The sequence below is a fragment of the Ranitomeya variabilis genome, chromosome 2 (assembly GCF_051348905.1).
Source record: "Ranitomeya variabilis isolate aRanVar5 chromosome 2, aRanVar5.hap1, whole genome shotgun sequence".
Taxonomy (NCBI): domain Eukaryota; kingdom Metazoa; phylum Chordata; class Amphibia; order Anura; family Dendrobatidae; genus Ranitomeya; species Ranitomeya variabilis.
Window position 1 is genome coordinate 305566728 of NC_135233.1, and position 16120 is coordinate 305582847.

General features: G+C 51.3%; 1 protein-coding gene across 1 annotated transcript in view; it reads right to left on the bottom strand.

Moving 5' to 3' along the window:
* COMMD5 (COMM domain containing 5) overlaps positions 1 to 15311 on the bottom strand; it is a 38774-nt gene extending 23463 nt beyond the window's left edge. The window contains exon 1 of the mRNA XM_077285201.1: positions 15110 to 15311. Within this exon, the coding sequence (XP_077141316.1) occupies positions 15110 to 15257 (148 nt within the window). The 5' untranslated portion in view covers positions 15258 to 15311. The remainder of the gene's footprint in view (positions 1 to 15109) is intronic.
* Between the last annotated feature and the right edge of the window lie 809 nt (positions 15312 to 16120).

The window sequence follows — 16120 nt, forward strand, 5'->3', positions numbered from 1 at the left end:
AGATCTACCATCGCACTGGAACACTTCACCCAGAAATAGGACAACCACCAAAATTTGCACAATTATACATCATTGATACAAATGAGGCTACAGAACAAAGAATGAACCTAAAAGAAAACGAAAAGTGTGATGCTGAACTGATGAACCAAATTGCTGTACATTTACAAAAAATAAGCCCATTTGCTGCCGCATATCGCATGCTAAAAGACGTTCAAGCTGAGGAGGAACAGAGGGCTATACAAAATGGTACTGAAATGCCTTCTATTGTCATGGCCATTAAACAAGAACGTAAACAGAATCCTCGACTTTACAACAAACCACGTGTAAGTGAGGTCGCAGTTGTTTTTCAAAACGATGATGGAGAACCTCCTTTTCAAAGGGATATATTAGTCCATCTTAAGCCAGACCAAAACAACCCTTTGGTTCCTAAGACACAACGAATTAGCATTTTGCACAGCAACCTTGATGCTCTTCTGTATCCGCTATTCTTTCCAAGAGGTGAACAAGGGTGGCATGAAAACTTAAAACCAACAAGGAACTTCAAGAAGAATTACACAACTGCAATACTACAGTTTTCGTCTGTCTGTCCGAAATTACTTCAATCCTATTTTAAACGGTGGGAAACTGACACAACAGTACTTAGTTGACGCATATGTTAAAATTGAAGCTAATCGTCTAAATTTCATAAGAATGAGCCAAAAACAACTTAAAGTCGAAGACTACTGCGTTCTTCAAGAACATTTGCAAAAACAATCAATTGAAAAGGGAATTCCAATTGGAAAAACAGTAATCCTCCCGTCGTTTGAAGGTAGCCCCCGCAACATGCAACAGCGTTATCAAGATGCAATGGCAATAGTAACAAAGTTTGGAAGACCTGACATTTTTGTGACAATGACCTGTAATCCTAAATGGCCAGAAATTACCGAAAATCTAGAACCCTGGCAAAAAGTTGAACACAGGCCGGACTTAGTCGCACGCGTATTTCGACTGAGACTCATCAGCCTTTTGAAAGACATCAAAAATGGGCTTTTTGGAACAGTCGTAGCAATGGTACACGTCATAGAGTTTCAGAAACGAGGTCTCCCACATGCGCATATACTAATTATCTTAGACACGGATTCCAAGATTCGTACGGAGGAAGAAATCGACAATATAGTGTGGGCTGAAATTCCTAACCAAGAAAAGTATCCTGAACTGTATAATATTGTTGTCTCTCATATGATTCATGGCCCATGCGGTGTAGCAAATCCAAAAAGTCCATGCATGGAAAACGGAAAGTGTACAAAAGGGTTTCCAAAGGAGTTGAAACAGCACACTGTTAAAGACTTGGATGGCTACCCATCCTATCGGCGACAACACATTGATAACATAGCTTGCAACAATAAAATTATAAATAACTCATGGATAGTCCCATACAACCCGTACTTATCAAAATGCTACAACTGTCACATCAACGTAGAAATCTGTGCTTCAATAAAAAGTGTAAAATATCTCTTCAAGTACATCTACAAGGGGCATGACAAAGCTAACATCGAAATACAACAGAAAACAGTCAATCACGATGAATCATCAACTTTTGTTGACTCAAGATATGTCAGTGCTCCAGAAGCTGCTTGGAGGATATTTGCGTTTCCAATGCATTCACAGTCCCATGCCATTATACGTTTAGCTATTCATTTACCAAATCAACAGCAGCTTTATTTCTTTGAAGATGCTGAAGTCAAAGATGTCTCAAAAACTTTAAGCACGACATCAACATTAATGGAATGGTTTTTGCTGAACCAACGTGACGAAAACGCAAGGCAGTATTTGTACCGAGAGATTCCAGAGCATTACGTTTGGAATAAAACTTGGAATCCAAGACAACGAGGAGTTAGCAGAATAATTGGACGCATGTATACTGTTAGTGTCAAGGATCAAGAAAGATATTGCCTTCGGCTGTTACTACTACATATCAAAGGAGCTAAAACTTATGACGATTTGAAAACAGTTAACGGAGTATTGCACGATACATTTAAAGCTGCAGCTTTGGCTTTAGGACTTCTATTGGATGATACTGTGTGGAAACTTACTTTAGAAGATGCAGTTACCCTACATATGCCTAAGCAACTTCGTGAATTGTTTGCCTACATCTGTGTATTTGGATCGCCTACAAATCCAGCTCAACTTTGGACAAATTTTAAAGAACATCTAATCGAGGACTACTGCTTACGTCTTCACAACAGAAGTGGAAGTTGTCAAAATTGCGAATCTTATGCCATGCAAGATGTCCAAAATATCTTACTACTACATGGAAAAACGTTTTCAGACTTTAATTTGCCCCAGCCTGCCATTCAAGTTCCACAAGTTCCAGAGTATGACGAAGCTTATGAATTATTGTTGGCAACAGAGAAGAGAAACTCCTTAAATGAACAACAACGGATTGCATATGACACTATTGTGAGCGCTATAGAAAACCAAGCAGATGCAAGGCCAAAATGTTTCTTTATTGACGGTCCAGGAGGGAGCGGTAAAACATACCTCTATGAAGTTATAATGCATCACGTTAGAGGGTTGGGAAAAGTCGTATTGCCGTCGGCTACAACAGGGATTGCAGGAAACCTTTTACGAGGAGGTCGCACTATCCATTCACTCTTTGGGATACCAGTTCCAGTCAATGAAATCTCTATTTCCAGAATAAAACAAGACACATTTGCAGGAAGACTGTTAAAAAATGCACATGTTTTCATACTTGACGAGTGCACCATGGCACCCAAATATGCTTTGAGCTTAATTGACAGACTTCTGCGTGAAGTAATGACTACAAATGTTGCTGAAAAAAATAAAATTCCGTTTGGAGGTAAAGTTTTTGTCATCGGCGGAGATTTTAGGCAATGCCTTCCAGTCATACCAAATGGAACAAGAACAGATGTTATCGAGTCCAGCTTAAAAATGTCTGACCTTTGGAAACAGTTCAATAAACTCCAACTAATTAACAATATGCGATCTTCGGACCCAGAGTATAGCAACTGGCTTCTTAAACTTGGCAACGGTGAACTTAGCAACGAATACAACCTTGGAGAAGATATTATTGAAATACCAGAAGACATGTTGTGCACTGACTGCATCGTAACTGATGTTTTTGGACAATGCATTGAAATTGATGTGAATGACCAAAGCAGTGTTGAGAGGGCCTCTTCTCATGCAATTCTCTGTCCGAAGAATGATGACGTGGCTCTGCTAAATTCCCAGGTGATGGATAGAATGCCTGGTGACTATAAGTTGTATAAAAGTGATGATTCAGTGGATGTAGACAATGAAGATGAACGAGAGCATTATCCAGTTGAATTTTTAAATAGTCTTACGCCATCAGGAATGCCATCCCACAGACTTCAACTCAAAGTTGGAACAATCATAATGTTGCTGCGGAATCTAAATACGAAAAATGGTCTATGTAATGGAACTCGCCTTATTGTTACTGGACTCCATTCTCACGTCATTCAAGCAAGAGTGATCACTGGATCAGCAAAAGGAGATGAAGTGTTCATTCCACGCATTGATTTATGTCCTTCAGACACCGGTCTTCCATTTAGGCTTCGGCGTCGACAGTTTCCACTAAAACCAGCTTTTGCCATGACAATAAACAAGTCCCAAGGTCAAACTCTACACCGTGTTGGCATATATCTACCGCAGCCCGTTTTTGGTCATGGACAACTCTACGTTGCATTTTCAAGAGTTAAAATGAGATCCAACGTCAAGGTGCAAGTTCTTCCTACCCCTTTACAAGGAAAGTTGCTTATAGGTAGTACAAAGGTATTCACAAGAAATGTGGTGTACAAAAATATTTTGGCTTGATATTGTTAATAAATATATTATAGTGTCAATGTCCTTCTTTTGTCCGATGATTTATTTAAATACAGTTACAGTTCATGTAATGTGGTTTATATATTTGGATGATCTGTTTCATAATTTCATTCAATTGTGTTAAGTTCTATGACGTAGATGTCTTAATGGTTGCCATGGCGACGATGATGTCATAAAGGTTGCCTCGACCAATCAGAGACGGGTACAGTCTGCCGCGAATTCTGGAATCATCATTGTCCATATACTACGGGGACATGCATATTCTAGAATACCCGATGCGTTAGAATCGGGCCACAGTCTAGTATATATATATATATATATATATATATATATATTTTTACCGATAACGGGTATTTCTCTGAGCCCATGACAGCACCACGGAGAGAGGGGATCCGCCCACCAAGGACAGGAAACCTACAGATAAAAAGGCAGTACCTCTCTCCCGCATCAGTTGTTTACTAGAGAATGATGGGAAACTAAGAAACTGAGTCTTACTTTTAACATTACTTAAACTTAATTGAGATACCGCGTGGCTGTTCAGATTATTAGCATATGGCACTATATTAATGTGCACAACCATCAGTGAAGGGAGGGAATGTACGGGTGCCGTCATGGGCTCAGAGAAATACCGTTATCGGTAAGAACTATATTTTTCTCTGACGCCCATGACAACACCACGGAGAGATTTGCAGAGATTGTACATTCAGGGAGGGACCACCGCTTCCAGAACCCTTTTACCAAAGGTAAGGTCTGAAAAGGAGATAAGGTCCAATCTATAGTGCCTACAGAATGTCGATGTGAGGACCAGGTAGCAGCTCTACATATCTGGTCAATTGAAGCTCCGGCCTTCTCCTCCCAAGAGGTTGCTACTGCTCTCGTTGAGTGAGACTTGACATCTCCCGGGACGGGAATCCCACTTATGAGTATGATAGGCTGATGGCTTCCGTGATCCATCTCGCCAAAGTGGCTTTGGAGGCTTTTTTCCCCCTCCGGAGACCCTGAAAACACACAAAAAGAGCGGCGTCCTCCCTACTCGCTCTGGTGGCTTCTATGTAATGCATGAGGCATCTTCTGACATCTAGTGTATGTAAGGATTTTTCCTCCTTGTTTTTAGGGTTGGGACAAAAGGAGGGGAGAGATCTCTTGAGTTCTATGGAATCGGGATGCTACTTTCGGGAGGTATGCTGGGTCTGTTTTGAGAACAACCCTATCCTCCAAAAACTGGGTGTAAGGAAGGTTAGCAGATAGAGCCTGTATGTCGCTAACTCTACGTGCAGAGGTGATGGCGACTAGCAGAGATGTTATGAGGGATTGGATTTTCAATGGGATATCTGCTAAGGGTTCGAAGGGAGGTTTAGTCAGGGCCTTAAGGACCAAATTTAAATCCCATTGAGGGGTAACCCTTACAGGAAGAGGTCTCGATCTACCTGCTGCCCTGATGAACCTGGAAACCCACCGATTCCCTGCCAAATCATAGTTAAATAGAGCTCCCAATGCTGCCACAAGGACTTTCAGGGTACTTGTGGCCAGACCGATTTCCAACCCATTTTGTAGGAATTCTGGTATGGATTTAAGAGGGACTCCCTCATCTATTTTAGCGCCTGAGTATGAGAGGAATTTTTTCCATATTTTCCCATACTGTTTGGTTGAAATCGGTTTCCTACTTTGTAGTAGAGTAGAAAACAGTCCCGGAGAAAATCCTCTACTTTCTAGTAGCTCCCTCTCAAATGCCAGGCTGTCAAGTGTAAGCTTGCAACTTGCGGATGATGAACTGGACCCTGGGAGAGGAGGTTTGGAAGATCTGGAAGTACCCATGGGTCGGAGATTGACATTCTCATCATCCAAGAGAACCAAGGCCTCTTCGGCCAGAACGAGGCTATTAAGATCACATGCGCCCGGTCCTCCAGAATCTTCCTCAGCACCGCCGGAATCTGAGCGATTTGGGGATATGCATATGCTAGTTGATGGAGCCAAGGAATCAGGAACGCATCTAATGATACTGGGTTCCCCAATGGGGTTATGGAACAGAAAGTGTTTACTTTTTTGTTCAGGTTGTTTGCGAAGAGGTCTATGCTCGGAACACCCCATTTTTCTGTAATCTGTGTGAACACTGATTGATTTAGCTCCCATTCCCCTTGCTTTAGGCGGGAACGACTCAAAGTCCGCTCTGTAATTGTCCACCCCTTTTATATGAAGGCCTGACAGGGATAGAAGGTTGCTTTCGGCTATGTGGAATATTGATTTGGCTACTTCAATCAGTTTTTGAGAGCGAGAACCCCCTTGATGATTCAGGTACGCTCTCACTACCCTGTTGCCTGACATAATCCTGACATGGTGGGAGTGAAGGGGACCTAAGAACTCCAGTAGTGCAAACTTGACTGCCAGCAGTTCTTTCATGTTGGAAGATGCTTCTGCCAGAGTCGGTGGCCAAGTACCTTGGGCTAATAGGTCGTTCAGATGAGCCACCCACCCGCTGGGGCTTGCGTCCGTGGTTACTATTTTTGAAGTTGGAGTTACCCACGGGACCCCTCGAGAAAGATGGTTTTGCGATGTCCACCAGTTTAGTGACCGAGTTGTGTGCGGAGATAAACTGAACGTACCTTCTAAATTCCCTTTTAGAGAGAGACTTCTTCTGACAAGATTTGCCATTGAAGGTGCCTTGCATGGATTTGAGCCCATTGGACTGCAGGGATGCATGATGTCATGGATCCCAAGAGGGACATGGCTTGGCGGAGGGTTATGGAGGGGAGATCTTGCATTCTGGACACTAGCCCCGATATTTTTTGTATTTTTTCTGCTGGAAGGCGGCATTCTTGTTTTACGGAGTCTAGAGTAAAGGCCCCGTCTCACATAGCGAGATCGCTAGCGAGATCGCTGCTGAGTCACAAGTTTTGTGACGCAACAGCGACCTCCATAGCGATCTCGCTATGTGTGACACGTACCAGCGATCAGGCCCCTGCTGCGAGATCGCTGGTCGTGTCGGAATGGCCTGGACCTTTTTTTGGTCGTTGAGGCCCCGCTGACATCGCTGAATCGGTGTGTGTGACACCGATCCAGCGATGTCTTCACTGGTAACCAGGGTAAACATCGGGTTACTAAGCGCAGGGCCGCGCTTAGTAACCCGATGTTTACCCTGGTTACCAAAAAAAAACAAACAGTACATACTCGCCTTTCGGTGTCCAGGTCCCTTGCCGTCTGCTTCCTGCTCTCACTGACTGCCGGCCGTACAGTGAGAAGTGAGAGCGCAGCAGTGACGTCACCGCTGTGATCTGCTCTCACTGTACGGCCGGATCTCAGTCAGAGCAGGAAGCAGACGGCAAGGGACCTGGACACCGAAAGGCGAGTATGTAGTGTTTGTTTTTTTTGGTAACCAGGGTAAACATCGGGTTACTAAGCGCGGCCCTGCGCTTAGTAACCCGATGTTTACCCTGGTTACCCGGGTGCTGCAGGGGGACTTCGGCATCGTTGAAGACAGTTTCAAGATGCCGAAGTCGTTCCCCTGATCGTTGGTCGCTGGAGAGAGCGGTCTGTGTGACAGCTCCCCAGCGACCACACAGCGACTTACCAACGATCACGGCCAGGTCGTATCGCTGGTCGTGATCGTTGGTAAATCGCTTAGTGAGACGGGGCCTTAAGACCCAGATATTCTTGGATTTGGGATGGTAATAACTTGGATTTTTTTTAAGTTTCCAACCAGCCCAGGTTTTCTAGTGAGTATTATTGTTTCTAGCTGTTTGCCGCAGTGTTGGGGAGAGGTGCCAATTACCAGGAAGTCGTCGAGCTATGGCACTATCAGGGTGTCCTGTTCCCTGAGGTGAGCCATTACCTCCGCAACTAGTTTGGTGAATACTCTTGGAGCTATGGCTAGCCCGAAGGGGAGAGCTGCTATCCCGAGAAATCTTTGGTGATCTCTGTGGATAGGGATGTGATAGTAGGCATCCTTCAGGTCCAGGACTACCATGAAACACAGAGGAAACAGCATTTTTATAGATGTCTTTATTGTTTCCATCTTGAACGCTTGGAGCTCTAGGTATTTGTTTAGATTTTTCAGGTTTACGATAGTCCTGTATGACCCATCCGGCTTTTTCCTTAGGAACAGAGGGGAATAATATCCTTGCCCTTTTTTCTTGAGGGGGAACTTCTAGGAGAACCCCCTTGTTCACCAGTTCAATGACCTCCTTTACTAATGCTAGCTGCTCCTCCCCTGAAGATCTTGGTGATGTCACCATAAAGGAGGGACAAAGGAGTTTGAGAAATGTTAGTTTTAGTCCCGATTTTATTATGTTCAAAATCCATGTACTGCTGGTAATCTTCTCCCAGGCCGAGAGAAAGAGGGACAGTCTTCCCCCCACCTGGGGCAAACATTCATTGGGAAGGTTGTTTGTTGTCACTGGGGCTCTTATTGAACAAAAACCCTTTGTTCTTGTTTCTCTTATCCTCCCACTTGTCTTGGTTTTTCCCTGGCTTCCTTAGGAAAAACCTCTTGCTCCGAAAGGGCCTTCTGTAGGAAGGGAAACCCAGAGAGGGGAAAGGTATCTTTTTATCCCCTGCCTTTTCTAAGTTGTCGTCTAAGGTGGGGCCAAATAAGAATTCGCCCTCACAAGAGATGGTACACAATTTGGATTTTGTCTGTAGGTCCCCTGGCCAACACTTAAGCCATAGGGCGCATCTAGCTGCGTTAGAGAAAACTGCCGACCTAGCAGCCAGCCTGATTGAATCGGCGGAGGCATCAGCCAAAAAAGCGGTCGCCCCCCGCATCACCGGCAAGGTGTTTAATATGGAGTCCCGGGATGATTTCCCTTTTAGCTGGCTTTCCAATTGGTCTAACCGTACCATTAATGAACGGGACGTACATGCAGCGGCAACCGCCAGTTTTAGACCTCCCCCAGCTGCTTCCCAGGAACTTTTGAGAAAGGCGTCTGCCTTTTTGTCCATGGGATCTTTCAAGACCCCCATGTCCTCAAATGGTAGGGCAAATTTCTTTGATGCCTTAGCTATGGCGACATCTAGTTTAGGGGCTTTTTCCCAGAAGGAGCAAGATTCATCCTCAAAAGAGTATTTTCTTTTTGGTGTTAGTAACGCCTTCCTTATGGGTTTTTTCCACTCTTGATTAATGCAGATATTGTCTCGTTAAGGGGAAATGCTCTCCTCTTTTTTTGCTCAAGACCCCCAAACATGATGTCCTGAACTGATCTCTTTGGGTGAGGGTCCGCTAGCCCCATAGTGCTTCTAACTGCTTTAATGAGGCAGTCTGTGTCTTCCAAAGGAAAACAGCTGTGACCCCCAGAGGAAGAAGAGGAGTTAGATGTATCTGAGTCCACATCTTCACTATCCGTAATATTAGACCCAGAAGATGGGGACCTGTGCCTGGTCTTCCTCCGCTTTTTACCACCCTTTAGGGATCTAAAGGTGTCTCACCTGATTTTTTATCAGGGTTTTGAGGTCGGCTGCGAACCCGGGAAGCCCTTCGGATACAGTCTGCTGTATACACACGCTAAAAAGCCTTTTTTTCCCCAGGTAGTCGGAAGGTCCTCTCTACAAAGGGCACAAATCCTATGCTTAGATTTGCCTAAGCTTTTCTTCCCCTAAAGTAAGAAAAGACAAATATGTCCTTACTGTCACAGACTTTCACGGAGGTCACTTACCACCTTGCGGACCCATAAATACCGGTTGGGGATGCTCTGCATCTGTCATCCTTGTGCCGGACGCCGTACTTGACTCCTTGCTATGCAGGGACCTTTGGCGTCCTATACCAGTGACATCTTAGTGTCCTTTTTGCGGGCGTCGCCTTTGTTGCTGCTGCGGCGACGCAGGTGGTGGTGATGATTTTGATAGGGGTGATGCCTCTAGGTCGCTCATGTTACCTGGTTGAGCTCACAGAAGCGCTTGCCTGGGCTACTTCTCCCTTTTATGCGGCGGTGATTCCCGCCGTCTATTTAAACCTGCGCAGTAACGCTGCTGCGCTCTGAGGCCCCGCCGAACCTGCGCATGCGCAATGGCCCGTGTTCGCGCGAGAAACATGACCAGGTCCCGCCCTCCAAAATGGCAGGACGCTGCACACCGGAACCCCCGTATTTTCCAGCGAGCAGGGCTGACGCTCCGGGGGGAGAGCCGCGCCACTCCCCCCCATCCAGAGGGACCCCCCTGGATGCTGTCGCTGCTGCAGTGGATCTCACCTAGGGAGGTGGCCGCGAACTCCATGCCACCTCCCCCGCACACCCTAGAGGCCCACTAGCCCCAGGGGTGGCGCCTCGGGACACCACACAAGCCGAGACAGGGGGACCCCGCAGTCTGAGTCGGACTGATTGGGCCCGGAATTCCCACGACGAGGTATGTCTGCTGTAGGTCTCCCATCAAGGACAGGAAACCAAACTGATGCGGGAGAGAGGTACCGCCTTTTTATCTGTAGGTTTCCTGCCCTTGATGGGTGGATCCCCTCTCTCCATGGGTCCATCATGGGCTCAGAGAAATACCGTTATTGGTATGAACTATATATCTTTTTTTTTTTTTGGGCCAATACCACTACCCCACATGTATTAGCAGGTTCCCTATACACAACAGGATCTATCAGTAATGCCACCGTGTGATCCTGCTCTCCTGTATGCAGAGAACCTTGCTTGGCTGAGGAGAGGGTGATGATTCCCACTCAGTCACTACTTTTGACAGGGGGTCAGTGCTGCTGTGGAAAAATGTCTTACGCCACATTCACACATTCAGTATTTGATATCAGTATGTGTAAGCCAAAACAAAGCCAGGAGTGGGTGATAAATACAGAAGTGGTGACGTGTTTCTATTATACTTTTTCGCCGACTGTCCCACTCGGGGTTTTGTCTTACAAATACTGATAGTGTGAACACGGCCTTACTCTGCGGTTCTTCATGGAAACATTAGAAGATTATTTAGTAATCTTCAAACAGATCAGCTGGAAACCTGTCAGATCGGGTTTACTACTGTTCATGCGCCACTTTCCATAGATAAAAAGCATCAATTAGCACCAAGCTAGTTCTCAGAGCTGAGAAATTCCCAGGGCTCAGTGCGCTGACCTCTGAGGAGGTTTACTTTTGGTCATTTTGGTGCAAATTTCCAGCATAAAGTAAATAAGATGAGACCGGGCACAGCTGCACCACACTGGCCTATGCGCAGGGGGCTCTGCCGCAATACAGGAGACCGGACACAGCTGCACCACACCGGCCTATGTGCAGGGGCTCTGCCGCAATAGAGTACACCGGGCACAGCCGCACCACACCGGCCTATGTGCAGGGGGCTCTGCCGCAATAGAGGAGACCGGGCACAGCCGCACCACACCGGCCTATGTGCAGGGGGCTCTGCCGCAATAGAGGAGACCGGGCACAGCCGCACCACACCGGCCTATGTGCAGGGGCTCTGCCGCAATACAGGAGACCGGACACAGCTGCACCACACCGGCCTATGTGCAGGGGCTCTGCCGCAATACAGGAGACCGGACACAGCTGCACCACACCGGCCTATGTGCAGGGGCTCTGCCGCAATAGAGTACACCGGGCACAGCCGCACCACACCGGCCTATGTGCAGGGGGCTCTGCCGCAATAGAGGAGACCGGGCACAGCCGCACCACACCGGCCTATGTGCAGGGGGCTCTGCCGCAATAGAGGAGACCGGGCACAGCCGCACCACACCGGCCTATGTGCAGGGGCTCTGCCGCAATAGAGGACACCGGGCACAGCCGCACCACACCGGCCTATGTGCAGGGGCTCTGCCGCAATAGAGGAGACCGGGCACAGCCGCACCACACCGGCCTATGTGCAGGGGCTCTGCCGCAATAGAGGAGACCGGGCACAGCCGCACCACACCGGCCTATGTGCAGGGGGCTCTGCCGCAATAGAGGAGACCGGGCACAGCCGCACCACACCGGCCTATGTGCAGGGGCTCTGCCGCAATAGAGGACACCGGGCACAGCCGCACCACACCGGCCTATGTGCAGGGGCTCTGCCGCAATAGAGGAGACCGGGCACAGCCGCACCACACCGGCCTATGTGCAGGGGCTCTGCCGCAATAGAGGAGACCGGGCACAGCCGCACCACACCGGCCTATGTGCAGGGGGCTCTGCCGCAATAGAGGACACCGGGCACAGCCGCACCACACCGGCCTATGTGCAGGGGGCTCTGCCGCAATAGAGGAGACCGGGCACAGCCGCACCACACCGGCCTATGTGCAGGGGCTCTGCCGCAATAGAGGAGACCGGGCACAGCCGCACCACACCGGCCTATGTGCAGGGGGCTCTGCCGCAATAGAGGAGACCGGGCACAGCCGCACCACACCGGCCTATGTGCAGGGGCTCTGCCGCAATAGAGGACACCGGGCACAGCCGCACCACACCGGCCTATGTGCAGGGGCTCTGCCGCAATAGAGGAGACCGGGCACAGCCGCACCACACCGGCCTATGTGCAGGGGCTCTGCCGCAATAGAGGAGACCGGGCACAGCCGCACCACACCGGCCTATGTGCAGGGGCTCTGCCGCAATAGAGGAGACCGGGCACAGCCGCACCACACCGACCTATGTGCAGGGGACTCTGCCGCAATAGAGGAGACCGGGCACAGCCGCACCACACCGACCTATGTGCAGGGGCCCTGCCGCAATAGAGGAGACCGGGCACAGCCGCACCACACCGGCCTATGTGCAGGGGCTCTGCCGCAATACAGGAGACCGGGCACAGCCGCACCACACCGGCCTATGTGCAGGAGCTCTGCCGCAATAGAGGAGACCGGGCACAGCCGCACCACACCGGCCTATGTGCAGGGGCTCTGCCGCAATAGAGGAGACCGGGCACAGCCGCACCACACCGGCCTATGTGCAGGGGCCCTGCCGCAATAGAGGACACCGGGCACAGCCGCACCACACCGGCCTATGTGCAGGGGCTCTGCCGCAATAGAGGAGACCGGGCACAGCCGCACCACACCGGCCTATGTGCAGGGGCTCTGCCGCAATACAGGAAACCGGGCACAGCCGCACCACACCGGCCTATGTGCAGGAGCTCTGCCGCAATAGAGGAGACCGGGCACAGCCGCACCACACCGGCCTATGTGCAGGGGCCCTGCCGCAATAGAGGAGACCGGGCACAGCCGCACCACACCGGCCTATGTGCAGGAGCTCTGCCGCAATACAGGAGATCGGGCACAGCTGCACCACACCGGCCTATGTGCAGGGCGCTCTGCAGCAATACAGGAGACCGGGCACAGCCGCACCACACCGACCTATGTGCAGGGGGCTCTGCCGCAATACAGGAGACCGGGCACAGCCGCACCACTCCGGCCTATGTGCAGGGGGCTCTGCCGCAATAGAGGACACCGGGAACAGCCGCACCACACCGGCCTATGTGCAGGGGCTCTGCCGCAATAGAGGAGACCGGGCACAGCCGCACCACACCGACCTATGTGCAGGGGCCCTGCCGCAATAGAGACCGGGCACAGCCGCACCACACCGACCTATGTGCAGGGGCCCTGCCGCAATACAGGAGACCGGGCACAGCCGCACCACACCGACCTATGTGCAGGGGCTCTGCCGCAATACAGGAGACCGGGCACAGCCGCACCACACCGGCCTATGGCTACGTTCACATTTGCGGTGTGCGCCGCAGCGTCGGGCGCCGCAGCGTCGCCGCATGCGTCATGCGCCCCTATATTTAACATGGGGGCGCATGGACATGCGGTGCACTTGCGTTTTGCGCCGCATGCGTCACTGCGGCGCCCGCGTCCGGGCGCAGAGGACGCAGCAAGTTGCATTTTTGCTGCGTCCAAAATCAATAGAAAAAAGGACGCATGCGGCGCAAAACGCAGCGTTGTGCATGCGTTTTGCCGCGTTTTTGTTTGCGTTGTGCGTTGCGGCGCCGACGCTGCGGCGCACAACGCAAATGTGAACGTAGCCTATGTGCAGGGGCTCTGCCGCAATAGAGGAGACCGGGCACAGCCGCACCACACCGGCCTATGTGCAGGGGCTCTGCCGCAATACAGGAGACCGGGCACAGCCGCACCACACCGGCCTATGTGCAGGGGCCCTGCCGCAATACAGGAGACCGGGCACAGCCGCACCACACCGACCTATGTGCAGGGGCTCTGCCGCAATACAGGAGACCGGGCACAGCCGCACCACACCGGCCTATGTGCAGGGGCTCTGCCGCAATAGAGGACACCGGGCACAGCCGCACCACACCGGCCTATGTGCAGGGGCTCTGCCGCAATACAGGAGACCGGGCACAGCCGCACCACACCGGCCTATGTGCAGGGGCTCTGCCGCAATACAGGAGACCGGGCACAGCCGCACCACACCGGCCTATGTGCAGGGGCCCTGCCGCAATACAGGACACCGGGCACAGCCGCACCACACCGGCCTATGTGCAGGGGCCCTGCCGCAATACAGGAGACCGGGCACAGCTGCACCACACCGGCCTATGTGCAGGGGCTCTGCCGCAATACAGGAGACCGGGCACAGCCGCACCACACCGACCTATGTGCAGGGGCTCTGCCGCAATACAGGAGACCGGGCACAGCCGCACCACACCGGCCTATGTGCAGGGGCTCTGCCGCAATAGAGGACACCGGGCACAGCCGCACCACACCGGCCTATGTGCAGGGGCTCTGCCGCAATACAGGAGACCGGGCACAGCCGCACCACACCGGCCTATGTGCAGGGGCTCTGCCGCAATACAGGAGACCGGGCACAGCCGCACCACACCGGCCTATGTGCAGGGGCCCTGCCGCAATACAGGAGACCGGGCACAGCCGCACCACACCGGCCTATGTGCAGGGGCCCTGCCGCAATACAGGACACCGGGCACAGCCGCACCACACCGGCCTATGTGCAGGGGCCCTGCCGCAATACAGGAGACCGGGCACAGCTGCACCACACCGGCCTATGTGCAGGGGCTCTGCCGCAATACAGGAGACCGGGCACAGCCGCACCACACCGGCCTATGTGCAGGGCGCTCTGCCGCAATAGAGGACACCGGGCACAGCCGCACCACACCGGCCTATGTGCAGGGGCTCTGCCGCAATACAGGAGACCGGGCACAGCCGCACCACACCGGCCTATGTGCAGGGGCTCTGCCGCAAAGGTCACATTGCAGGACGGTGACATCCGAGCAGGACATGGAGAGATCAGCCCCCGCTATGGACCGTCTAGTATCACGGAGAACCACCTGTCGGAGCGCCCTAGAATCAGTGTCTGAGAACACTCATCATCACACATAGGCCCCAATATGACCCAGTGACCGAGGAGGCGGCGGCGCTCACCCTTCAATATCTGCCGGAACACATCCTTGTCCAGGTCCTTCACGTGTCTGGCCATGCCCTCCACCTCCGGAGGGATCCGGACCCCCAGATAGCTGGTCCGGTCATTACTGGACGCCGAGTACGGGTGAGCGGTCCTGGCCGACGCCATCTCCTCCTCGTCACGTGACAGATTTGCCGTATGTCACGTGACAAGCGAAACGGTTACATGTGGCGCTCCTCAGCATTATCACCGCCATCGCCATCTGGCGGCCAATCAGATTACTGCACGTGGGATTCCTCTGAAGCCGCTGCGGGCAGGAGTCTCTACCAGTCTGTTGGGGTCATTTCACCAAAGAACACTATTTTTCTATGCAGACAGATAAAGTCACAGTTTGGCTACTTTCACACTGGCGTTGTTTGCTGTACGTCGCAATGCGTCGTTTTGGAGAAAAAACGCATCCTGCAAATGTGCCCGCAGGATGCGTTTTTTCTCCATAGATTTACATTAGGCTACGTTCACATTTGCGGTGTGCGCCGCAGCGTCGCCGCCGCAACGCACATCGCAAATGTGAACACATGCACAACGCAGCTTTTTGCGCCGCATGCGTCCTTTTTTTCATTGATTTTGGACGCAGCAAAAATGCAACTTGCTGCGTCCTCCGCGACCCGACGCGGGCGCCGCAGGGACGCATGCGGCGCAAAAAGCAAGTGCACCGCATGTCCATGCGCCCCCATGTTAAATATAGGGGCGCATGATGCATGCGGCGCCGCTGCGGCGCCCGCCGCTGCGGCGGGCGCCGCTAATGTGAACGTAGCCTTAGCGACGCATTGCGACGTATGGCCACACGTCGCACCCGTCGTGCGACGGATGCGTTGTGTTATGGCGGACTGTCGGCACAAAAAAAGTTACATAACTTTTTTTGTGCGTCAAGTCCGACATTTTCGACCGCGCATGCGCGGCTGGAACTCCGCCCCCGCCTCCCCGGACATTACAGTGGGGCAGCGGATTCGTTGTAAAACTGCATCCGCTGC